The 26472-nt window shown below is 44.6% G+C and overlaps 1 protein-coding gene across 1 annotated transcript in view; it reads right to left on the reverse strand.

Annotated features, from left to right (window-relative positions):
* The window catches only part of SH3BP5 (SH3 domain binding protein 5), a 61174-nt gene that overhangs the window by 2398 nt on the left and 32304 nt on the right, over positions 1–26472 (reverse strand). The window contains exons 4-8 of the mRNA XM_075921941.1: positions 18295–18459; positions 9620–9750; positions 6752–6794; positions 2126–2345; positions 447–707 (exon numbers count right to left, since the gene is read on the reverse strand). Coding sequence (XP_075778056.1) covers positions 447–707; positions 2126–2345; positions 6752–6794; positions 9620–9750; positions 18295–18459 — 820 coding nt within the window. The remainder of the gene's footprint in view (positions 1–446; positions 708–2125; positions 2346–6751; positions 6795–9619; positions 9751–18294; positions 18460–26472) is intronic.

A 26472-nucleotide genomic window follows, 5' to 3' on the forward strand; every position in this document is an offset into this window, starting at 1 on the left:
TCCTCTAAGCTAGTTTTCTCAGCAACAACTTACAGAACCACCGCCTGAAAAATTTATCCTTTGGCACCCAGTTTGAGCAGAACTGGACATCAGGATTTTCCCCAAGCAGAACATCTCCCCTCCCCCCACCACCACCTCAAAAGAAACTCTGCTTATCCTTCAAATAAAGTAATACCAGTATCCAAATACAGGAAGGCAGCAACTGACGTAACATCACTGCTGTATAGGACATGGGGTTAGGCAGGAGTGAAACTGGGCAACCTCTCATTTTAGGGAATAAGTATTTTAAAGGGCAGGAATACCGTGGGATGAAAGCGGCTCTGGCACTGCCCTCCCCCCCACAGCTGCCCGAGAGCAAATGTACATGAACCCCGTCAGCACAGCATCCCTAGAAGAGCTATGCTGGTGGTGGTTCTGCTCCTTTACAAACCTGCATGATGAATTACCTCTTTCAACTTCACATTCAGGAGAGGATGCCCCACTGCATTCACTTCGAGGACCTAGTACAGGAAACATCATCCCAAATTCAGAGAGCGAGACAGGACTGGACAGATCCAGGCTGCCAGGTCGTGTTGCTGTAGGAAACGGAGTGGGCATCTCATAGGGACTTGTAGGACCAGAACTGAAACTGGACACTGACTGGGTCTCAGAATCTTCTTCAGACACAAGGCTGCTGCAGTTGTCATCCTCAAACACTTCAGAAGCCACTGTAACGTTTAAGAATTCTGATTAACGTACCCATTTCCACCAAGCAACTTTTACACGCAACGTCAACTGCTGCGGTTGCCATCAGCAGCATGTGCGTTGCTATCTTAAGAAATGCATTCACATGTAGCGTTTTAACTACTTCATTGCATTCTAACATTGCATCTCATTAGCAGGCCTTGGAAGAGGAGAAGAGATTCCTGTTTCTTGAGAAGCTTTTGGCAGAAACAGGCTAAGGTGGTGTACCATCCAATACTGTATCACCACCACCAACCATTGTTTTAAAATAGGCTTGTTTCTGTCTGTGCTATCCACATGGTAGTCGGTTGTAAGACATAGGAAGCAGTTTGGGATGGTGACACTCTGCAGTAAGTGTGCTTTACTCACAGTAGGATGCCTTACGGGGATGGTCAATATTTATCTGTAGTAACACAACCATTTCCAGAGCGTGGGGTGGAATAAGCCACAGACTCCATACTGAGAATACATTATGCAATGGTGGGGAAATTAATTGGTAAGAGATATTCCATTATGCACATTCTAAGTCTAGTAGATATTGTTAAAGCTAAAGTTTCCAGTCTTTGGTCACTGCAGGTTTGGGGCCTACATTGCCAAAAGCTTATGCACACAAGTAGTCCCATTGCACTTAAAAGGGTAACTCACATACATAAGCTTTTGCAGGACTAATGCCTTTGACAGAACCACATTCAACAGTGAAGTGATGACGATAGAAGTTATCTTCTGTTACAATTCCTTAAAGTTCTTTCTAGTGAAAGCAAGGCACACTCAAGAGTCCAGTTTAAAAAAAAATAGAACACAGCAAGTGTGTTAAAAAGTAAAACATTCAAAGAAAAAACCTCAAGGTTGCATGTCTCAAACCTCAGGCTCCTACTTGTTAATTTATGAACATAAAAACACCTATCAACTTTTTTGTTTCAAGGATCTTCAGCCTCCATGTACTATGTGCAACAGAACTGACCTAAGGATGTGTCAGCAGATAAAAAGATGGACATGCACAGCAGCTAGATCCTGATCTCTCTTTTATTCTGGAATTTTTTAAAATACCAAAGTCCAAGATTACACAGCAAAGTTCCAGCTCCTCCAGACATAAAACTGGTATGTAGCTGGTCCTTCCAACGTTTTATCAATACACATGGGACAGACCCTGATCATTTTGTATAGGAAGAGCAACAGTGGGTTACACAGAGTAGTTCCTATTTGCAGAAGTTATCTACTTTTAAGTAGCACTGTAATCTGCTAGTCTAGGACAAATATGGCTAAAGAAAATTTCGGTAAATGAAGTTGTAAAGTATCTCTCAGATCACAATATGTAAATTACAAACAAGGTCCTTCATTTCAACTCCCCACCACCGCGTACACTTGCTCATGGAAACTTCTGAACACACAACTTTATACTTACTGGAGATGGTGTCTGACTCCAGTTTACATGTTGAAAGATCTTCCACTGAAGTGTTACTGCCTTCCGCACCTACGCCACAGCCCCGGGGCCCCATAGCAGCGGACCGTCTTTTCTCGTGGATCTCATCTGAGATCATCTCAAGGTTTTTCAAGGCTGTTTTGTACTCTCCCTTTGCTAGGGCCAGCTTTGCCTGCAGGTCATCCACAGTCTTCTTAAATTGCTAATGGGGAAGGCAGATGGGGTTTCTTTAGAAGATTGCGGATTTCAAACATTCTCATTATGTAAGGAGGGGAAGAGGGGCTTCATTTCCACAACTAAACAGGCAATGTTGCCTACTTGATAAGAGCACTGTACTGAGACACTGGTAACTTCTACTCCTGGCTCTGTCACGGGCCTACTGGGTGACCTCGGACAATTCATGTCGCTACTCTGTGCCTCAGTTTCTCATCTGTAAAATGGACACAATGGGGATCCTTTGTAAAGTGCTTTGGGCTCTACCCTTGAAAAGTGGTATATCAGAGTGAAGTACTGTGTGAGTGCAGGGGTTGGCAAGCTTTCAAAGAAAAAGCCTTTTTTGGGGGGGGGGGGGGCAAATATACGGATAGCCACATCACATGCAAAACTACTGTTCAAATATACAGATAAGCAGGTATACAGCTGATGACAACCTAATTCTGACTTAAATAAATGAAACTGTTGATGGCATAAGCTATGTCTATTTACATTTTTCCCCCTTGGTTACTCTAACAATACAGTAGGACTGTATGTTCTGTTTTGGTGACAACAGAATGTAATGACCATTCCCTGTCATATTTCATGTTAAATTATATTTAAAATTGCTTTGGTGAAGGAGGCAGTTCCAGGCTGGGTCAAGAGATTGGCGTGCAGAAGGGGTTAAGGGGTGTGGGCTCTGGGAAGGCCTTGGGTACGGGGGGCGGGGAGAGGAGTGTCCTAACAAGCAGTTGGGGTGCACATGGTGCAGGCTCTGGCAGCTCCCAGCTAGCGGTGCCAGCAGAGCTCAGCCTGCATGCCCTGGCCTCACACCACTGGAAGCAGCTGGCTGCTAGCATGCCTCTGCACACCTCTTGGGGGGCGGCAGGTCTCCATACACTGTCCAAGCCCGCAAACACTGCCCCTAAAATACCATCCACCAGGAGGGGAGGGGCAGCATGCAGAGCCACATCCTTCCTCCCACCAGGAGTAGTCAGAGACATGCCAGCACCCAGCCACACAGGTTTTAGTTGAAAAGAACCCTGATTACACATCCCACCAGTGAAAGTGAGAGGAGATAAGAGGCAGGAGGGAAAACCATTAGGATGTTCCGGTTTGACTGCACTGGAAAGGATTCTGCGTGTGTCACTTAGCCAGGAATGGCGCATAAGGCTCTAGTAGCTCAAGGCAGGGTGCTTTCAGTTAAGATGAGGAGCTAATGAAAGTGCTCAATAATAGGCCATGTTTATTCTGACCATTTATTGAAGGGAATGGACACAAACAGAAAAATACTTGGTATAGTTCTGGAGGTTCTGATCATCTAGAGTGGGCCCTCGAGCCATTTGGGACATTACTGCCACACACTGGAAAGAGCCTGAGCAGACCCTCAGCATTTACCTCACCAGCTAGAGAGATGCTAACAGTCCTTCCCTCTCCCCCTACAGGGAAAGGGAATAGGAACGGCTGAATTGCTCGTTTGGCAATAAAGAGATGCAGCAAGTTTTTCAGACAAAGAAAATTAACATCACATCCCGATTACCAGAACTGCACACTGATTTCAAGATCCAGATTGCAGCAAGCTTCAAAGCCTTGTATATTATAATATGTAGCTTTAATTGCCCCTTCCCGCCCCGCACACACCCCTCACTCCACAGCTAGGAGAGAAGATTGGTATGAGGAGTACCACAAAGAGAAAATATGAAATACAGCTTTGACAGGATGGGTTATGACAGTTTCCATTTATTAATTCCTCTTTGTACTGTGTTGAACAGAAGACTCGACATGCCTAAGGGAAGCCTACTGTACTGCATTTTCCACAGCTGCCCTGTGGCATATCAACATCTGGGTAAAAATTACAAGCTGTCACTTGACTTTTCAGGGGGTCCTGCTCACAGGCTAGAGGGCTCTGTAGAGAAGCGTGTGATCGTCTGCAGACGGAGAGAGTGTGTTGTGCCTATGTTTTAGGGAGCCACTGGCTCATCCAAGAGCCAAACTGGAGAATGACTTGATCATTCCAAATGCTCAGAATGAAAGTCAAGTTACGTTTGTAGCAACCTTCCTCCAAGAGCATTTCTGATTTTCTCTCACTTCTCCATGTGCCTGCTGTGAATACAATATGCCTTGCCTGAGAAAGTCCTTCAGCACAGTGTCAAGTACCTATCAAGAGAGCCATCTGGGGCCACCAAATTTGCAGTCAACCACTGGCCCCGTTCCACGGAACAACGGTCTCTGCACAGGGGCTTGCAAGGTAGGACAGTGGCGACTGAGGAGGGCGCAGTGTCGCCATTTGAGCGCACAGCACAGGGACAGAGGTGTTGCTCAGCTAAGGATGTTAAACAGAGTAATTTACTAGTCGATGTACACGTCAAAGGAGGAATACGGAACTCCACATGCAGCCTGGGGCCACCGGGAAGTCCCGCTGACTCCTGTCTGCACACGGGTGCCAGCTTAGAATTGTACAAGAGTCCCCAAGCAGGGGCTCTTGTGCATTTCGAAGCGAAAGCGTCCTCTTGGAGCCTGGAGTCAGCAGGGGACTCAAACTCCCCCACTGTCCCCGGGCTACATGCCGCACTGCCGCTTTGAAATGCTATGCACAGGTCTGGTCAGGGCTCCCTGAAGCATTTGAGGTACCCGGGATCAGCTGGGTGCTCCTCAGCTGACCCTGGGCTCCACGCAAACACTGCGGCGGCATTTCAAAGGGGGCAGCACCGCACAGCTGATCCCGGGCTCAGCTATGCGGCGCTGCCCCTTTGAAACGCCACCGCAGTGTTTCAAAGCGTCAGTGCTGCACGGAACGCGGATACGGGCTCTATGCAGCGCTGCCGCTTTGAAGTATCCCTTCTATCTGACAGAGGCAGCAAGGGGGGAGGGAACTGACCAGTCGACTCGACTATCCAATAAGCATTTGTTTATCGACAGTCGACTAGTCATTCACATCCTTCTGCTGAGCAGGAGTTTGCTCTGTGCAAGGAGGGGCCAACCATTGCTACACACAAGGATGGTGTGCCTGAGAGGGAAGACCGGAGGAAGACCTGAACTGCTAACAAACTACCGGCTTACAGGAAGGGTGAGCTCAGACTAGGGGAGGAAGTGCGCTCAAGTACTTCAAAAGTAAAGTCTCTGTGGTTAAAAATATCCCTTTGCTGAGTCTATGTCCCTGGCTTGCCTCACACCTTGTCCCAAAAGAGGTTAAATTAGGGTGCAGAGGGCTCACTGCCTAGACAGAGCTCTGGGTGAGCTTGTGTAAGTGACAAGGGGAGAAAGGGTGACACCCTTGAGAGCTCAGGGGCTTATTTCAGAACTTAGAGGAGCTGGATGGCTGTTTATATCCCAAGGAAGGGTCCCAGAGGAGGCCTGAGTCTGCACCTCAAAGGTACCACAGCTAAAACACAAAGACAAGACTCTACCAGACTCAGTTGGTTTAAGAAGCATGTAGGATCCAGTGATTCATTTACCGATTGCTACCTGCATAGCTGATAGCTGCGCCAGATAGAAGCACTGCTAATATAGCTGTTCTCTTCTACTCAGCAATCCCTCCACCATTAGGGGGGAGGGATAGCTGAGTGGTTTGAGCATTGGCCTGCTAAACCTACGGTTGTGAGTTCAATCCTTGTGGAGGCCATTTAGGGATCTGGGGCACAAATTCATCAGGAGTGGTACTTGGTCCTGCTGTGTAGGCAGGGGACTGGACTTGATGACCTTTCAAGGTCCCTTCCAGTTCTAGGAGATAGGCAATCTCCATTAATCCTCCATGCATGTACATGACACACCTCTGGCCTCATTACTATCACCAGCAGAAATGAACTGCTGCTCTATCTACAGATCACGGCTTTCAGAACACTTCCTGCAGAACAGGGAGAGATGAGTGAATACTGCCTACCCTTTTCTGTGAATATTCTGCTCTTTCCAACCAATTCACTGGGTATGTGTTTGCACCTGCCGTAGCTCATTCTCCTAGCACACATTTTAAGCTCCTATCTTGAGCACAGTCAGCTTCCTGATTTGGCTTTCTGCAATATTTCTACTGGAAACTTGATTGTAAGAACTGTCATCCAATCACAGAGAAGAAACAATATTGTGCAACTTTAAACACTTACAGACACCTTGAACTGTAAGCCAGACAGTAAATGAAATTCACACACTTCAGATTCTGCAGAAAGAGGCAAAACTGGTCAAGCTATTTGCTCCAGTCTAGCAATAAGCAGCAGGGCTCTAACAGGGTTTGGGGGCCCTCCTTCACAAGTGGAAACCATCTTTTTGGGCCTTTTCTTTTTAAAAACAGGCTTCCTCAACGTAATGGGTTGGGAATGGAATGCACTTCATACAGAAAGGCAGTGTGATGATAGCAGCACACTGCATGGTATTTTAACATTTTTACTGCAAGCAGTCATTACTACATCTGCATTAGATACATACCTCTAGCTGTACATAGTATTTTGCCTTTAGTTCAAAATAAGGCCTGTGGAAAAACAAAGAATAATGTGTTACAATGGGCAGGTTAACACCAGGCGATTGGAGTAGGAGAGAGGTTCTGACCTCAAGCATTAAAGCAGTTATGTCTATGTCAGCAATTTAATCCTCTAGGGTTGCCTGTTTGCACACTGAATTTTTTTTTTAACAAGACCCTAGTTCTAAAACTTGTACTCTTGAACAATACAGATTGTCTTAATACATTATAATAATTGACTTGAGCTAACAATACAAGTCTTTTAGACTTCGGTTCTGCCAAGCACATAAGAATCTGCCCAACTTTGGACATGCGTAGTCCCGTGGTAACAGTGTACTTTCAAGGTAAAACATGCCTACAAACCTTGCAAAATCAGCGTCTTACGTCTCTGAAAAGTGTGCAGCTTTTCCCTCCTTCTCCCCCCCCCCCCCCCCACACACACACTTCCCCCACCACCACCACCACCACCACAGTGGCAGGGAATTTATAAGTAAAATGCCTGTGAATGTTAGACAGCAGGAAAGATTCAGAACAGCTGCACATTTTTCTCTCCAGTTGCACGACATTCCAAGGTTTAATCCTTGCTCAGTGCCAAAACAGAAAGAAGCTACACTCAAGTCGTTTCCTGCTTTATTTATAGCTTCATCAGATCTCAAATATACAAAAGGCAGTTTAGAGGCAAGTTCTAGTCCAAAGCTTTAAAGAGTCTGAATTTGATGCTACACAGGCCAGAACTTCCAAGCACACATTTCAGAAGATATCCCTATCAGGGCCAGGCAAGAATAGTCAGACAAGTCTTTACACGCAATCAAGACTTCAACCACTACCTAATATTTCCATCTTGCAAGTTGAGCTAGCAACTACTACTGAATAGCACCTCACTCTGCAAACAGTCGCATCAAAGTTTGAGGAGCAATGCGTTACTGACTGTAAGGGTGCCAGAATCTGGCTTTCAAATACCAGACACATAGATGTGGTTAACCCTGGTTCATAACTCAAGTTCATCTAAAAACCTAAGCTGTACACAACAGTCAAATTCTAGATTTGTCACAGATTCTTTGTTTAGATGCATCACACGCTCGTTGGGTCCCCCGCAGCCCTCTGTGTACTATTGCTATTTGTGAATTCAAGCACCCTCACTCCATTATTGTAATGTGTTTACTGTATGACCAAAACCATCTAGGCCTGCACTATGACTCTACACCCTCAGGTCATTACTCCACTGGTGCGCCCACTGAAGACTAGTCACTAATAACTGCCTGCCACTGAAAGCAGCGATTGACAATCTGGGTTCAACCATTAAGAATTCATTATCCTCTTTCCATGTAACCTCCTCATATAGTTTAGCCTTACAAGAGGAGATTAACCTACTCTGAAATTCAGCCACATAAGATCTATACCCAACCCTGGTTCAAAGTGACTCTTACACAAGGCCCTGGGTTTCACTCTAATATTAGGCTAAACAATGCAAGCCAGTCAAGTCACAGTGCTCCCCCTTCTGCATGGGACTACCCACAGTTCCTGGTCTCATTCTGTGGGGCATCTCACCATCTATTAGTGTGTAGAATCAGTCCTTTGTACTATTTTAGGGCCACGGTGTCTACTACAGTGGATACTGCCATAGGGTACTAGCCACACACAACCAGCCAAATATCCACATGTGGCTAGTGGGTTGGACACCACGGTTTTAGATAAGTTTTTTCCCCTGGTGTTTACCACTGCCATGGTATCTGAGCACTTAGAAATAGGGATATGATAGTGTACCGCTGAATGAAGACCTCCCCCACCCCACATGATGGCGGGGAGGGATGCACAGAAGAAAGCAGGCGGGAACTGGTGCTCACAGGGAGCTGGCAGTAGCACCGTCAGGCAAAACTGGCTCCCCACATGCACCAGCTACCATAGAGCAGCCTTGTCCCCCCATCCTCCAAGTGTAAACATGTGACTGCTGAAAATTCTAGTGGTTACAAATTCACCAAAAAAACCCTTTTAACATCCCAACTTCAAGGAGTGATGAAGTCAGCTCCAGCATCCCCAAGGTGCAGGGGAAAAATGGTTGCTGTTTTTCAGATAAAGAATGTGAGCCCCTTTTGCCTGGGGGAGTTTGTTTTTTACATTCCCCTCTCCCTGAGCTCATGGGAAGAGACTGGACAATGGACTCCTATTGCCCATAAGAACTGGTGTGTGTTTTACATTATGAAGCTCACATGACAATGAATAGTTTGATGTTCTGAAAAGCTTTGCAGTGTTAAGCCTTGGAACTCCTCTGAACACTGGCATAGGAATGTAGAAGGGATTGAACACTAGATACATGATTGCTGTTTAGCCAAGCAGCAGAAGCTAGAAAATTAAAATTAAAAATTAGTGAGAAATATTTAGGCAATTTCCATCTAATGTTGAGCAAGTAGTTTAAAAGGCAGCTTTTCTAGATGACAACCACATTTGCACAGACTTCTGTGCAGCAGAAGAGAACCACACATCAAAGGAAGACACATCTGACCACATGTGCTTCTTAGCTATGCCTTCTGATGTGTGCACTTTTCTACAATAGCTTTCACGTGACTTGTCAAGGTGGCACTAGACAGCAAGCAAATCTGACATGCAATATGCAGCTCAGAGGGAGTCTCACCTCTCAAGTGTTTGTCAGCCTTGCTCCTTTCCTAGCCAGAGTGAAGTTCTGTGACCACGTGGGCTGGGCTGCAAGTCTGACACCAGTTACAATATCTATACAGTCTGCTGGCAAGTTCAGCACAGAGGGAACCCTTTAAGCCAGGTGTGGGAAGCAACCTGTGCAAATAAGCTTAGCAAGTAAACGCACCACCAGCTACCACACATACTTGGATTTATTGATGGCCCTTTTCAGTTTCTTCTCCAGCTGCTTCATCCGGCCCATTGCAGCATTGTATTTGGCTGCCGTTTCCTTGTGCACCAGCTCACTTCTCGTTTTCGTCTGTTCTGCCTCCATGACCTTCAAGAGAAAACACAAATGGTTTGAGTTGTAGCAGGCATGCATCATGCATATCTGCTTCACAATTTTAATTAACATTTCAATAACCCCTCAACCTCTCTGAACCTCTTAAGAGGGTAACAGGGCGGAGGGGAGATACAGAAGAGAAGAGACATCTTCTTTCAATTAACCTACTTAGAAAAATGTTTCTTGGAAGAAACAGCAGCATGTCTGGTTAGCAAATAAAATATTAACAATACAAGCAGCATACTGCTGTTAACTAAGTGCATTCTGGGAGACCTTTGGTATAAGCAGCCTTAAACTGAGATATTGGAGATCCACTAGCACTGCTCCATTCTGAGCTACCATCTCATCTCTGATACTTCTGCATTCTCTTCCATAGGCAAGTTACAGTAGACTTCCAATAATCCGGAACCTTTGGGACCTAGGTGGTGCCAGATTATCGGATATGCCAGAGTATCTAGAGCAGGGGGCTGTGACAGGGAGGGAGCATCCCCTCCAGCGGGGGACTGAGACAGGTCTGCCGGGACCCACACTGCGTCCGGGGAACGGCACGGCGACGGGCGAACCCTCTGCCGTTTTGCAGGAAGGCGGGGGAAGCCCCGCACCACTGCCAAAAGTTTCCGGGAGGGGAGCAGGCTGCCCACCCCCCAGACTGCAGTACTTATTGCCAAGCAGGGGGGTGAGGGGCGTCACTGCAGGAGCAACCCAGCTGCTCTGCTCCACACCGCTTCCCCAAGTCCGCTGCTGCTGCTGCTGAAACTGACGAGCGGCAGACTTGGGGAACCTGCAGAGCAGCTAGGGTGCTGCCGGGTTGGTCCCACAGCTCCACCCCTCACCTCCCTACTCGGCGATAACTACAGTACTGCAGTCTGGGGGGTGGGCAGCCCGCTCCCCTCCTGGAAACTCTTGGCAGTGGCACGGGGCTTCCCCCGCCTTCCTGCAAAACGGCAGAGGGTTCGCCCCTCGCCGTGCCATTCCCCGCACACACACCCTGGCCGGTCACAGTGCGGGTTCCGGCCGACCCGTCACAAGGGTATAATTCCCTTCCCCTCCCCTTTCCCAGCCGTGAGCGCCCATGGGGCTCACAGCAGCTCCAATTGTCCAGCTGGTCGGAGCACTTCCAGGTTCCAGTTGGTGCCGGACTATCAGGAGTGCCGGACCACTGGATGCCAGACAATTGGAGTTTTACCGTATTTCCTTCACAGAACATTCCTCTTCCGGCTACGAGGACGAGCCATCCCAGATGCGGACATACTGACTAGTCAGGCAGAATGTATGTGTATGACTGGCCCAAAGGTCACGTTCATCATGCTTTCTATGAACACTTCCAGTCCACCACACAGCTTCATGGCTCGGCCCCAGACAAGCAAACATTTGAATGCTTCTGAATTATGTTCACTGCCTCAGTCCTTGGATTTTTGTACATTTTGTTTTAATTGCTGTAAATATCTTCGTCATCTGCTCCACTGACTGTACTGTGTCATTTGCGATGCCAGTGATGCTGTCAGGCATATTTTTGATTTGCAATTCTAAGAGCTATAATAAAATTAGGATGTCTATTTTTCTGTACTACTTGACAGAAAACAAGAATGGAATGAACTACATAACAGGACCTAGCCAGAGGTTAAACTGAAGTCACCATTACTCTGTCTCTCTCCCCCAACATTTTGACAAGACATGAAGAGTTCAATTGGATAGGTGAGACACAGGGTCTCTCACAAGCAAGCATCGTTACAGAAAGTGATGGGACCCTGTTTTCTGTGATATTTCTCTTCCAAGAATTCAGTAGGCCAACCAGTTTACTCCCGAACTCCAAAGTAAATAACTCAAAGTATCTTCCACTTTTTGAACCATTTCAACACACATTAGAAAGGGCAGACTACCTCAGACCAAGGTAACATGCTCCTATTTCAGAAAAGATGATCAACTTCAAATAATTTGTTTTTCAAATATTAGTCTTACCAGCTTTGCTGTGTCCTCCCGCGATAAAAAGAACAGCATCTCTTGAAGGCTATGCTAAACAGCGATATTTTAAACATGCAAAGGGATGCAAACAACTTGAAGTATGCAACTGATCTTTGCTTTCCAAGTAGACCAGTGCTTTACCCCGTGATGCTTACACAAGAGACTGAACGATGAAGTTAAAGCTTAGTGTATAGCAATTTTCAGGTATCGTAATAGTGAGATTTTATTTGTGGTCACATTCCACTCAGCACTACGTATTTTGCAACAAAATACAAGGTAACTCTCTAACCTAGAAAGAATATTTTACACAGGCTCTGATTTTATCCAAGAATATACACTCCACTACATGTGCCCCTCAGTTACCTACCTATTTAAAGAAGACTCCCTCCTTTGGAGGAAAGGTCAAAACTATAAAATATTCAAGATTCTGCTCTATATCCTGCACATTAGTTGATCTCTTTGCTGCTACTCAGCTTGTGCAGCAGTCAGGAAGCTAGAATGATGCTTTAACCTTTCCTAAAAGCCTGCATTAGACCCCCGGTTATAAACCTTCTCTCATTTGTGCACTCCTAAACATGTCAAAGGGAGGTGCAGACTCCTTTGAAAAATCTTAATCTGCAGATCCCCAGGTGTTCACGGACCAAAGGTTGAAATTCACCATGTTAGGCAAGCCTGACTTTGGCAAGAGAGTGTCACATTTAAGCTGGACATTCTTCTAGGACGGCAAGGAAGTGGATTTGCCTTCCTTTGGCATGGCATAGAAATTTAAACATAGGCAACAACTCTCAGTGGGTGCACCACAGCTGGAACAGCTACAGAAAAAAATATGGTGGGTGCTTACCACCCACCAGCAGCCCATCAAGCTCCTCCTCCTCCCCACCAGCATCTCCTGCCCGCTGGCAGCTCCAAAACAACAGCTCCCTCTCTCTTCCACTGCAATCAGCTTTTCCTACATGCCACAGGTCATCTTGGTGAAAGAAGGGGAGGAGCAAGGTTCAAGCACTCTCAAGGAAGGGGCAGAATAGGAGGGGGCATGGGGCGGAGCCAGTGGAGAGCACCTCCCAGCACATTAGAAACTCAACATGTATTGATTTAACCCTGCTGGAAGCTCTGCAGAAATGAAGCTGTTTGTTTCCAGTTGTTGGCATTCAACTGAGAAATGACAAGAGTTTTTTGTTGTTATTGGTACTCCTGGCTTAGACATTCTGAATCACAGGATTCATGGCGTGGCCACTTCAAAAAAAACAAACACTATTTGTGAGGTGAGCAGACAAATGACATTATGAACAACCAAAACCAGTCAACCAAAAAGGTGAAATGTGTCTTTAGACACATGTTTTTAAGCTTTGTGAAAGAGGTCAATTGTGAGAGTGGTTGCTTATTTACAGTTTCCTTTTACAATTTCACACTAAAGAAACACTCTCTCATTTCCCTAATTCCCACACTGTCTTTATTTAGTTAAAAGGACAGATTGTAGATTCCACCCCACAGCACAGTTAAAGAACAACTCTAGAAGCACTAGGATAGCTAAATCCTACACATCTCTGGAACAGTCAACGAGCCTATGCACTTGATGTAGAAATGAGACTGCTAACTCTTTTCACATTGACCTCTAAACAGCCTGCAAATGGAGACTGTTGGTTGCCATGCAAACCCATTAAGAATCTTGATTATCAGCCTCCACCTTTATTCCCAGGCATTAAGAATGCTGCTCTAGAGGGTTTGTGTAGGGCCTAGTTAAGAATGCTAGTCATCTGAAGTGATCACTCCCTCTCATTATTGTATTATACCCTTGGTTTTGGTCTTTTGTGAAAGACCAGGATGCTATTAAAAGTTACAAATGCATTCACAGAGTAGCTTAGCACAAAAAGTTCTGCTTTATATTGGCTATTCCACTTGCTTGCTCCTTGGTGTGGTCTAAAAATGAGCTATCCCATTAACATAGTTAATCAGTAGATCATCAATAGCATCAGGTAGAATTTAATCACAGCACAGACAGTAACTAGATAAAAGGCAAAATCTCAGATCACCAGCCTTGTATTCTATCAACGGGGACATAATATACAATAGGCATTTTTGGAGAGCAGGTTTGCATGAGATGCTTTGTTTTCTTCTAAGTAATTAGGACAAGCCTAAGTGAAGAATGTACCTTTGTCAGGCTCTCAAGAGAAATGATGCAGTCAATAGAGAAAAAGCACGGAGCACCAATGAATCCTGTGAGACACCAAGAGTATTCACAGAGGTGGCACCTAATTCTTTTTCCAAAAGCAATCAGTGTGTCAGCTTGAGGGAGGTGTTAGAAACAAGGTGGTAAGAGAGGCAATGCAAGATGACAATCATTTGTCCAAATGCCCCATATATTTCTGAGCAACTAAAGGGGGAGATGAGAAGGAATTACAAAGCCATGCAGCACACGATTTGTTTTTTGAAAGGTAAAATGCTCAGGACATCTCTTTCTAATACAATTAATCTCAGACTCCAGATATCATCCTCAACCCCCTCTTCTCCTTATGCGTGTACTTGTGCATCACACTGATTCCATAGAAGCATTAATGCCATTATTCTCAGCCCCTTTGGAAGTCTCTTTGTATATGCCCGTGTCTCTAAACCTGGACAATTGTGAAGCTGGTTTCTTAAGCTCTGCTACTGAAGCAGATAAACCCATACCCTGCCTCTCCTCAGAAACCTTCCTAAACTGAGGACAAAACACTGAAGCTAACTCATTAACTGAAGTCTTTGATGCACTTTTTAAGCAAAGAAAGTGTCATTATCCCCATTGTGGAGATGGGGAAATGGAGGCACAGAGAGATTAAATTACTCACCCCAAGTCACACAGCAGACTGCGAGCCAGGAATGGGACACACTGGATACAAGTTTTCCGGGTATTGTCTATGTGTGATGGAGTTCCAAACCACGAGGGTGTAAGGGGATTATAAAGACAGCGAGGCACCCAGCTCCTATTTAAATTCAATGCCTACTTCCCTTAGGCTTCTATGAAAATACTAGTTGAAGTTCAGGGTACAGGCCTCTTCAAACCTCCCTGCAGTTATTCAGGCCAGTACTGGTTGGTCCCCTGAATAAAAATACCTGCTATATTTTCTTCTTCCATCTCTGCTGGCAGGAATACAGAACAGCTGCCATTTTACTCACTAAGTCTCTGGGCTTCCATCGCTCAATTGTATTTTTTTCATCCCTAGATTATCTCTTAGGCAGCATTAAGGGTTGTTGTTGGGGTTGTTTTTTTTTGGGGGGGGGGGGGGGAGGAGAAGAATCCACTTTCATTGAGGCCATCTACAGGAGAGCGATTTCAAAAAGATTCCCAATTTAAATGCTGGTGTATTTTTCTCCACCCAGCCCACCACAACCCTAAGCATCCTCTCATTTGGTATTAGAGAGTCATCTCCTTAAAATTCATTACCATTAACTAAAAGTTCTACTTTGGTGGGGGGGGGGGGGGGGGGGAGAGGAGAAGAGAGGGAGAACAGGCAGTCTCTCTCACACACCAAGCTTCTAAACAAAACTGCCCAGTATCTTTCTGGCACTTTTCCTTCAGAAAGTTGTGTTTGTGGAAGGCTTCAGACTGCCAGCCCTGGAGATGTTCAGTTTTTCCACAGCAAAAGCAACAGCAGCATACGTCCCCCCTCATACAGACTTAAGAGCACCTCAACTCTAACTTACTGTGATCACATGCAGAGCTAAGTCATTAGTTCTTCCTGCAGGAATTCTGCACACTACAAAATGCAGAATTTCGCAGAAATTAATCTTGTGCATGCAGAATCTCCTTCCCCCATAGAAATGGGCTGCACTGCTACTGGCTAACACAAGGGGCCATTGCACTTGGCAGAGTCCCCCTCACACAGACACTGCGAGGGTATGGAAAGTGAGCTAGAGAGGGGTCCTGCAGCTGCAATTCTCAGCATGCCCAGAGGGAAGGAGAGGGCGACTTGCTGGAAACTATGCAAGCCTTGAACCAAGCATCAGGGTATTGCTCCCTCTAGATCCTGGGGCTCCAGGGAGACGGGAAATGCAGAATGGGGGGCTGCAGTTGAGCTGGGGGTGCCTACAAGTGGGCTCTGACCAGGGAGGGTTTGTATCTCTGCCTTGCCCCAATCTGGGCTGAAAAGGGGAGGGAAGAGGCAAGAGGTAACAGGAACTGGATTGCCATAAGTACCTCTTGACCTTTCTACTGGGAGGGGCATACCTAGTGTTCGACATACTTGTTGACATGCATTTTGAAATAAGTTACCTAAAGAGCTGAAACTGGTATGATTACACAGTGTTATTTTGACAACATTTGCAGAATTTCTTGGTGCAGAATGCCCCCAGGAATAAGTAGTTGAACCACCTCATATATTCATTGTTTGGTATTCCACACTGAAACCACCAAGGATGCCAGCTGCAGCATTGTCTGTCTGGTATGCAATATGCACAGCTCACACTGGTAACTGGTCACTACCAAGCTTAACTTTACTTGAAATTGCAGATTAGCAGTAAAATGTTGTACAGCCCACTGCAAACCCATAGGGGCACCGGTTTTCATCCTCATGCTTCAAGAAACAAAAACATTATTAGACTCCCCCCCCCCCCGCCATTTCAAATAGGACTACAGCTGCTTCTGGGCAGCCACAACAAAAAAGTGGCGTTAGTCTTGGGCATTTTTGAGGTAGAAGAAGCTTAAACACATTGCGGTGGTGACAATGAGATAAGTGTTCAGGCTTCGAATACCAGGCTTCCCATTTCACGCAGCGCATCTGATGCTTTTTTGGTACTGTGCACCATCTGACAGCACTATTGTATACAATTTATACATGAAGACTATCTTGCCTTATAATTCAATACATTTTCCACAAAGGGATTAGGATTTCAGAACTAAGATAATGTTACCCTATTGCTTCAGTCAGCTTGGAATAGTGGCACGTCTGGAGAGACTTGGCACAGGAAGCTTTTATGTTTGGTTCTTGTAGGGTTTGTTTGTTTTCACACACACACACACACACACACACACACACACACACACACCATTTTTGCATTTAAGACAGACAGTGAGAAGAAGTCAGAGGAAAACAGTTACTAAGAATTTCTGTAGCACACGTGTTTAACATTAATGCCCCCATCTAGAAGATTCTATGTAATACTAGTCTCTCTAGATTTCAAAGAACTTTAGAAGGGAGGTTGCTGTCATGATCCCTATTTTACAAATGGTGGAAGCAAAGGCATGGAGGGGTTAATTGACTTGGTATGGGGCTGGCAGCAGAGCCAAGGAGAGAACTTAGGTCTATTACTGAGAGGAGTCCAGGGCCCTATCCCCACATGCAGGTTTGAGATGTCTCAGTGCAGATATAACTACCCTACTGATATAACTACCCTACTGATATCTGGGGGGCTCACAGCACTTACAGCATCTGTGGTCCTCCAAATACTAGTCTTGTTTTATCCTCCATTTCCCTAGGGCAGCCTCAGTGGAGGAAGGGGGTGGGGGGACACATGCATTGGTAGCACTCTGCTGCTCTCTCTCCAGGAGGAAGCTCCTGGTGCTAAGGGACCAACTTCTATGGCGCCTGTGAGAAAAATTGTACCAGAGACAGAGAAGAGGGCTGCTGTGCGTAAGATACAGAGGGGAAAAAGAAGAGGAAAACAAACTGCGTGATGGGAAAGGTTAAGAGGGAGCTGCTGCAGGGGCCAGAAGGTGAGGTGCTAATGGAGTAAGGGAGAGATTTTTTTGTCGGGTAGCTGATGTGACAGGCAGCAGCAGCAACACAAGCACTCGCACTTCTTACACAGAGCCTCAGCTCCTCCTGCCTCACCCATCAGAATAAGGGCATGTCTACACTGCAATTAGACACCCAGAGCTGGCCTGGGCTAGCTGACTTGGGCTGCAGTGCCTTTCAATTGCCATGTAGATTTCCAGCCTTGGACTGAAACACAAGCTTAAGGACCCTGCCAGGTGGGACATTCCCGGAGCTTGGGCTGCAGCCTGAGTTTTTATTTGCAGTGCAGACGTTCCCTAAGAGACCTCGGGGCCTTACAACCCGCTAGAGTGGCTTCCATGCACTCACTTCTAATCAGCCAGTGCAGACACTCCCCATTCTTGCCCACCCCCTTCACCTGCATGTCTGACTCAGCATTCCTCTCCCTACCCTACAATCAAGAAAAGGAGCTGCTGGCCCAGGGGCACTCCCACCATAGTGAACAGCATGGTTAAAAAAAAAAAAAATCTACGCAGACTCCACTGCGTTCATCCTCTCCTTTTGCTGCAACCACAGGGCGAACGGCTCTTTGCTTATTCAAAGTGGCTCTCCTGAACACTTCCCAGAAATGAACAAAGGGCTTTCACCATCTCACAGAAAGTCCCATCCTATTTCTTCTTTAATGGTGCCCCTCAGGTCTGATTCACAACCCATTTCTAGTCAGTTGCCAGTGCAACCCAGTAAGTGTTATTCCACCCTTCTGCGTCATCCCTCATGCAAAAACCACCCACAAACCACCCACACATCCCACAAAACTAGGCCTTGTGCATGCAACAAAGCTCACTCAAACCAAACAAGAGAATTGAGGCAAGCTCCTTAATGATCTTACCCTTTGGGTGGCATGATTAAGCATCTCTTGCCAAGCAGAGTCAAACTGACGTTTGTCATCCTCCAGCAACCTTTGCTCCGCAAGTGAAATGGTCTCCTTGGCAGCACGCAGCACCTCAGTAGCCCTCTGGAAATCCTGAGTTGCCTTCTGAGCTTCCAGTTGTGCCTAGACAACAGACACTGCAATTAGGCATCAAGAAACAATTAATGTTTTTCTTTTTTAAATAGCTAAGAGCAGGATTTTAAGGATGAACACTCCACCCTTTTGTTATGTATGAACTGGGCCTGTGCTACCAATTTCCTTGCCTGGGTCACTGCTAGTTCACATCCACATGTCTTCTGTAAAGCATTACCATTGCTGTTCATATCCAACCCCCCCCCCCCCCCCCAAAAAAAAAGCAGGAGATCAGAGCTCTGTACAATAAACATCTGGATGACAGATGGAGAAATGCTGCGTGAAACAGCTTTAATCCAGAAGAAACAGGAGGCAGCAAGAAACCACAAAAAATCCTAATAATTCTGCTCTCCATAGCCCTCTTGGTGTTGAATTTCACAAGAATGCAATGGGAAACAATGTTTTGGAAGTTCAGAGTTTAAGTAAATACCAGTTTTTTAGTCACTGCAGTATTAACAAGCAGAAGAGCATTTCTGAGCGGTTACATTATTACACAGTATGATGCACAGTTTTCCAGGGAAAAGATCTGTAATCGAGTTCTGAGTGTTTCCTTACAGCCAAATTATTCTTAAGTGCAGTAGTTTATAGCATGTAGATTAACATTCAGTGACATGCTGATTTGGTTCAGTTTCCAGTCCTGGGTCAGTCATTCAGCCCTAGGGACTCTTGTCAACAACTGTGTTTGAAGTAATAGTATTTAAAAATCTGGAGGAGAGCTATGAAATAACTGGCTTTATAATGACTTCAATCCTTGCGGATTCATTTCAACGCTCCACCCATACAAGTATCCTACAAAGAGATTAATATAATATTTCCAACCAATGAAAAGACAAGTTAAAGGCATCACCGAGTAAATGTACTATGTTATTTGACTTGATGGTTGGATATTTACTCAAACTTCTAAAAGCTGCTGGTTTTACAGATCAATCCTTTTTGGAAGAACTGGGCCCCAAAGTAACCATGAGATAATCCTATTCAAAACTGTCCTGAGATTGGGAAGTATTCCAATCTAAGCTCTAAATTCTGAACCATCAGTTTTTCCTAGCTGAAATGCATTCTACAAAACATTAGAGATGTAGCCGTGTTAGTCTGGTCTAGCTGAAACAAAAGACAGGACTATGCAGCACCTTAAAGACTAACAAGATGGTTTATTAGGTGATGAGCTTTCGTGGGCCAGATCTGTATTTCAGCTGAGAAAGTAGGTCTGCCCCACAAAAGCTCATCACCTAATAAACCATCTTGTTAGGTCTTAAATGCTGCACAGTCCTGTCTTTTGTTTCATTCTACACATCAGTGTTCCAAAAACCCGTAGCCAATGTGGTATGCGCAGCCATTTGCCCATTCAGCTGGACCAGAGGAAAAAAATTGGCATGGCAACCAATCTACTATATATTTTAGCAAGTTTGTGCACCTCTGTGCCCGTCCGTCTGCGAGTCTGTTTGTTCAAGGGCTCCTCCTAAACAGTAAGAGCTAGGGCCACCAAATGTGGTAGGCAGCTTCCTCTTCTCCTCACTTAAAGCAAGGTCAGGGTTTGGTTGTGCCAGGGCAATGGGAATGTTTCACATCAAAAGGAAAGAGAGGGGTGCATAAGCAATGACAGTTATGAATGAGCCCGGGGGGCAGCAAGTCCTGCAGCCCTAAGTAGTAGCTGCCAGCCGGCAGGCGGCCCCCACCACCTCCGGGCCACCCTAGAACACCTGCCTCTCCCCACAGGAAAAGCCACCAACTGGGCCACGCACCTATTCCTGCTGCTTCTCCCCGGCCCCAGGGAAAAACAAGCAGACGGCCTTCCCCCCATCCCCAGGGAAAAGCTGATGGGTGACCTGTGCAACCTCCTTCCTCCCGACAGGCTAGCCTCAGGGAGAAGCCAGTGGGCAGGTTGCATGGCTCTTGTCACCCCCCAGACCCAGGCAATGCCAGGTAAAACAGAAATACAGCCATTATCACTGCATATTCCCATGAACGCCCTGTTACCAGACAAAAATACTTATAAGGTCAACATGTTCCTCAGCCAGTACTATTATTGTATTTTTGGCACTTGGGTTCAATGTTTGGTTAGGAGCGAGATGATTGGTTTTAAGAAGAAATTCTAGGAAACCAATTTTTTTTTTTTAAATCTAGTTTTAAGATACTGGAAACTTTTGTATTTTTTAAATGAACACTCTTTTATGATTATCTCTGAATCAACTCAGCTAGCTATATGGGGGTTTTGAGCTTTAGGTTGTCTTTAAGGTTAAAGGTGTTGGCCAAAAGCTCATAATTAAAGCTTAAGGACCACTTTCAGTGTCGCATCACTTATCTTCATCTAACTTTAGAACATCCATTTAATATACCACATTAGCAGTCTTTAGGGAGTGAGCTTTATTGTTTAATTCAAGGTCATAACCATCTTAAATAAAAGAGAGGTTTCATTTTAAATAAAAAGGCTTTCATTTTTTTAAAAAAGGGGGTTTCTATCTCTCAGGCCTGGAAAGAAAACCATTCAAATATGAGCAATTACATTTGGTTTCTTTAGCATACTGCACTGGGGGTGATGAAATTTTCAGTTACACTTCAACAATTCTTAAGTGAAATTAACTAATTTATGTTTACTGAATATAAAATGTCGGCTTTGGCCAGAAGTGACAGAACAAAATTAAAACCACAAACTTACATTTTCACAGACCTAAAGAGCTCTGTGTAAGTTCATAAGCTTGTCTCTCATCAACAGAGGCTGATCTAATAAACGGTTACTTCATTCACCTTGCGTCTCTAAACACTGCAGGGCTTAACTCAAAATAAGCTACTCAAATTAAGATGTCAATTGCATAGCTTATTTTGAAATAGCTTATTTCGAAATAGGGAGCGTCTACACAGCACTTTGAAATAGAGCACTCTTCCTCCGACTTCCCTTATTCATCGTACAATCAAGGTTACAGAGGCCAGAGTAAGAAGTCCTCCAGCTTGACCGTATTTTGACACTATTTCGAAATAACTGCCTGCTGTGTAGATGCAGACTAAGTTATTTCAGAATAGTGCTAGTTATTTCGAAATAGTGTTGCAGTGTAGACGTACCCAACCTTAGAGGGGAGGGGGTTAGAGGGAGGTATGGACCTGCAACAGTGCAAAGGATGCTGGAAAGTAGCATCGCATGGGGAGGTGAAGTTGATTATTTTGGTGTTACTGGGGGGAAGAGAGGCACTTGGGAAAAAGCTGCTAATCCCTGCTTTAGAATATGAAATAGGTAGAATCTTTTGCAAAGAGCTGTTTGTAACTTGTTCTCAGCACCAGATGGATCAGACTTCACATTGTAAATGCCATGTCTGTTTGTATATCTAGTTACAGAAACAAGGCCTCCCTAGGGAGAAAAAAATCCCCTAGTTTAAACAAGAGTTTCAAAAAGGGAGGGGGGGCACATGTTCAGTTCCCATGGAAAGCTTCTGAAATGATAGCAAACTTTCGACTTCTTCCCTGTTATATCACATTTCAGAAATGTGTTTTACCCCACAGCAATGGTGGATAAATACATTTGTGCTGGAATTTCTAACTAGAAAAATCAGAAGCTATAAAAAGTAAGGATGTGTTTCTATCCACACCACTATCAGCCCTAAGCAGATATGGTACACTGCTTTCTGAAGTGGTGATTAGGTACTTTCTATGCACACACATCTATCCAATCAGTCCCTTGCCATTTTCAGCCTGTTTACATCCTACAGTCCTTTAAGAGGACCTTTGAAGCTGTCACAGCCCTAAAACATAGGAGAGCATTTAGTTTCTGATAGAACTGCACATCATGAACACATTGTGCTCGGTGCCAAGTTTAGTCGATAAACTATGTTTTTGCCAGCTCAGTACCAGTTCACTATTAAAGCAGCCTGAAAGATTCCAGCTGCTCACTCCTAGTGAATAAATGCATTTTATACATTCTAAATGCCTGTGGACAAGTAACAATTTAAATTAAGCAACTAGCTATCTGCCCTTGACTTAGGTATCTCAAGAATACTGCAAAATCTTCAGATCTTTAAACAAGGTTGGGTCTGAGCCTTTGATAAAAAGCATTAGAGCAGCATAAATCTCAGTCCCAAAAACATCCTCTGCTACTCGCTGGGAAGTCGTAACTACTTGTTCTTCCAATAAGTTTGGCCTGTCCTGGTAAAGGGGTCACTGCAAATAAAGGTCAAAAGTTGTCCATTAAAAAATTGGCTGATGGCCTACCTTGGGTGAGGAGGAAAAGAGATTTTCACTTTCAAGAAGGCCATTTGTGGGATAAAAGGCTCTAAAGAATTTCACCTGGATAATCCAATAAAGTGGTTATGGAATAAGCTTTCCGAAGCCCATAATCAAAGGCTTTAGCTGCACAATTCTCCCACTGACTTTAATAGTTTACTAGGAAAATGTGACTGGGCCGGAGAGGTATAGTGCAGTGCTGATGTTCTAGGAGAGACATTAGTACCGAAGAGAGGAGACTGCGATGTTGAGGCAACTGTAAGATGGGTATTGCACATAAACAGTAGCAGTGCTGATGGTAGCAGTGCTGACGGTAACTATGCCATGTAGTCTGTGTCATGAGTTGTAACAGTGCCAAGCGAGATGCCGGAATGGTCAGCTCTGTAGCCATAGGCTACGTCTACACTGGCCCCTTTTCCGAAAGGGGCATGCTAATTTTACAGGTCGTAATAGGGAAATCCGCGGGGGGATTTAAATATCCCCCGCAGCATTTAAATAAAAATGTCCGCCGCTTTTTTCCGGCTTTTAGAAAAGCTGGAAAAGAGCGTCTACACTGGCCTCAATCCTCCGGAAAAAAGCCCTTTTCCGGAGGATCTCTTATTCCTACTTCAAAGTAGGGGATATTTAAATCCCCCGCGGATTTCCCTATTACGACCTGTAAAATTATCATGCCCCTTTCAGAAAAGGGGCCAGTGTAGATGTAGCCATAATGTTTTGCTTCGCGATCGGTGCCAAGGCATGAACTGGCACTGCTGTTTGTATGGAACAGTTGGTACCTTTGGTACCCGCAAGCTTCTGCAGAACTTTATTCAAATTAATTGAAACAAGCTGGCTCAGAGAGTGGAGGGTAGGGAAGGAAGCTCAGAAGATAACTGCTGCAGTTTTCATCATGATCTGCCCTCATCCTCACTAGTTGCTATGTTACAAAGGCTGGGAGGAATAAGCCCTTTGTGACACCAAAAGACCTAGAGCTGCTCAGGCAGGTCAGGGGAGGGGGCTGCTGCTCCAGACACATTCAAGTTAGCCCAGTTTTGGATGTTTCAGTGCTTCACTGCAAGAGCTAAAGAATTGCCACCTGGAATCTTTCTCTGCTGTCAAGAAACAAACAGGTGTTGTCACACCACAAACACTGCTTAAGTCTCCTGTTTTTTCCCCAGCTCTCCAATTGTTTCCATTCAGTTCCTACTTGTAGTCAAAGGAAAGACTCAAACAATGGGCTTTGGGTCAGGTTACCAGGTAGGGCTCATACAAACGGATAGAACAAATGCAGATTCCTCAGCAGGGTTCCAACTAAGCTTTTTAATTCTAGGGCTTTTCCCCAGAACACTTTGAGGAGCTGCCAGTCGTTTACATATGCAGATACAAATAAATGCTGCCCTAAGCAGCCAGCCATTTTATAGCTGTGTGTCTGCTGTGCTGTATGTCCTCCTTTTCTTACAACTGGTAAGTCATTCTGGTTCCTGTTTACTTACTCTAATATTTCTATAGGTGGCAGTGTCTTGACAAAATTGAGTACCCTCAGTGAATGTCATGGAGGTGATGTTTATATACTCAAGAACCCCTCACAAATCCTTAGAGCAAGTCCAAAAGGTACAGACCAATGTTGTAATAAATTGTTTAAATAGATTGAGATACTTTTGGGATACTGTTTTTTTGTGACTATGGACTAGTGATTCAGCAGAAATCTGGCAATTCTATGTTTGCTGATTTTTCCCAGCACAGATCTCTTGTTTTTTAGTAATTTCCTTTTAAATGTTCCTGCAAGAAATTAACTCTCTCATATGCTCTTCATAATTTGGACCGCAAGACATTTAAAAAACAACTACTGCCAGACTAAGCAGATTTTATTTATCTCTACTAAAGATAGTGCACAAAGTATCAAACCTGTGTTAAGGTTCCAAAACTGACACCTCAAGATGTGGGATTAGAAACATCTTGCTGTTGGTTATTTGTAAATTTAGAATAAACTTATAATATGGCTTTAACTGGTGTTTTCTATGTTTTTTTCCCCTTTATGTAAGAATTAGGAACACTGTTCCTGTCTGTTCATTTCTAAAGTTATCACCTTAAAAACCCACCCACCCATACCAGGAGTTTTCAGGTGCCTAGGTAGCCTCTGGAATGGAATCATGGTTAAAGCTGCCCTCCACCCTACAAAAACCAAAACTGCACCCCTGGTTTGAACCTCTCTGGTCCAGGGCTCTAGTCCAGCAACATTTGTGGTCCATGCTGCTAGACTGGAGAGCCCTGGTAGCAGGGAGCTTAGCAGCTGGGACCAGCAGTGGATCCAGGTGGGAGCTAGAAGCCCATAGGGGAGCCCATCCAGGTTTGCTGATGGACCCTGGGAGAACACAGAGTCCACCAGAAGAGGGCCCAGAATTCATCTCCCCTGGTCCAGCAAACTCCCTCGCCCTGAACCAGTCAGGTCCTACAGTAGCACCTCAGAGTTGTGAACGTCAGGTTATGAACTGACCAGTCAGCAACATAGTTCATTTGGAACTAGAAGTACATAGACAGCAGAAGAAACAAAAAAAATATAGCAAATATAATACAGTACTGTGTTAAATGTAAGTTACTAAAATAATGGGAAAGCAACATTTTTCTTCTGCATAATACACCTTTGAAACAGTACTAAGTCAAATGTTCAGTTGTAAACTTCTGAAAGACCCACCATAACATTTTGTTCAGAATTATGGACAACCTACATCCCTAGGGTTTTGGTAACTATGATTCTACTCCAACTCCTTTTGATAAAAATCCCTTGACTAACACACAAAGGAAATGTAACTATTTCTTTAAGAAAGAAACTTGGAAACCACATTTATAGCCCAAAGTCACTGCCATAAGCTATTTAGTTTGTTAATGTGAAACCTATGTATTTCTTTCCTGTTAATCTTTAAACAAGTGTTTAAAGTTTGTCTTGCTACTAGCCAATACTTGCTTACTACTCAAAAATAATTAACTGGCTCCCAGCTAGACTGTTCAGAAACAAAAAGGACATTTCCATTTAGGTTATCATCTTTTAAGTAATTTACACATGTGGTTAAGATACTAAAACTACAAGAGAGGACACTAGGTAGTCTGCTATATCAGCTGTCTATCCCTGATATTGCCACATTTAATCTTTTGCAACATGGGGCAGGATCATTCCCAAAACAGTATTTAGACTATTTTTAGCACTACCCAAGGCTTTTAGCCCTTGGGCACATTCACTGACCAGTGAAAGCAGTGACAACATCTGCACCCATGCTGAACCTTTCCTGATCATTACCAGGGTGGGTTTACCTATTCAACAGCCAACGAATCCTAAGTTAACAAGCGCACTTTCTAGCTACCAGAATCATTGACTCAACTAGCAGCCAAGCCATGTCCATTAGTTTGGACCTGGTTTGCCCACACTTGATTCTACCATAGCTAAATGTCAGAAGTGTTCCATTTTACTAGTCAGTCATACTCCAGTCTAAAAACGGTTTCCCCATGGATGTGCTCACAAACGTCACACTGAGGTTAAATGTTGCTTAAATAAGAGACACTTTTCTATAGTATCCCTCATATACTCAAACACTCCAGAGAGCACAAGATACGACTAAAAGGAAAAGAAAGGATTATACAGCCCCAGTCATCACAGAATCCAACTGCCTAAAAATAGCCCTAAAGCTCGACTCCAGATCAACAGAATCTTTGGGTTATCCAATTTGCTGGGCAGCCTCAGAAAAACAACAAGAAAGGAAAGTCCCAGGCTCATCTGATGAGTACACCACAACATCCTTAATCCCAGAAAAAATAGATAGATACAAT

The sequence above is a fragment of the Pelodiscus sinensis genome, chromosome 2 (assembly GCF_049634645.1).
Source record: "Pelodiscus sinensis isolate JC-2024 chromosome 2, ASM4963464v1, whole genome shotgun sequence".
NCBI lineage: Eukaryota > Metazoa > Chordata > Testudines > Trionychidae > Pelodiscus > Pelodiscus sinensis.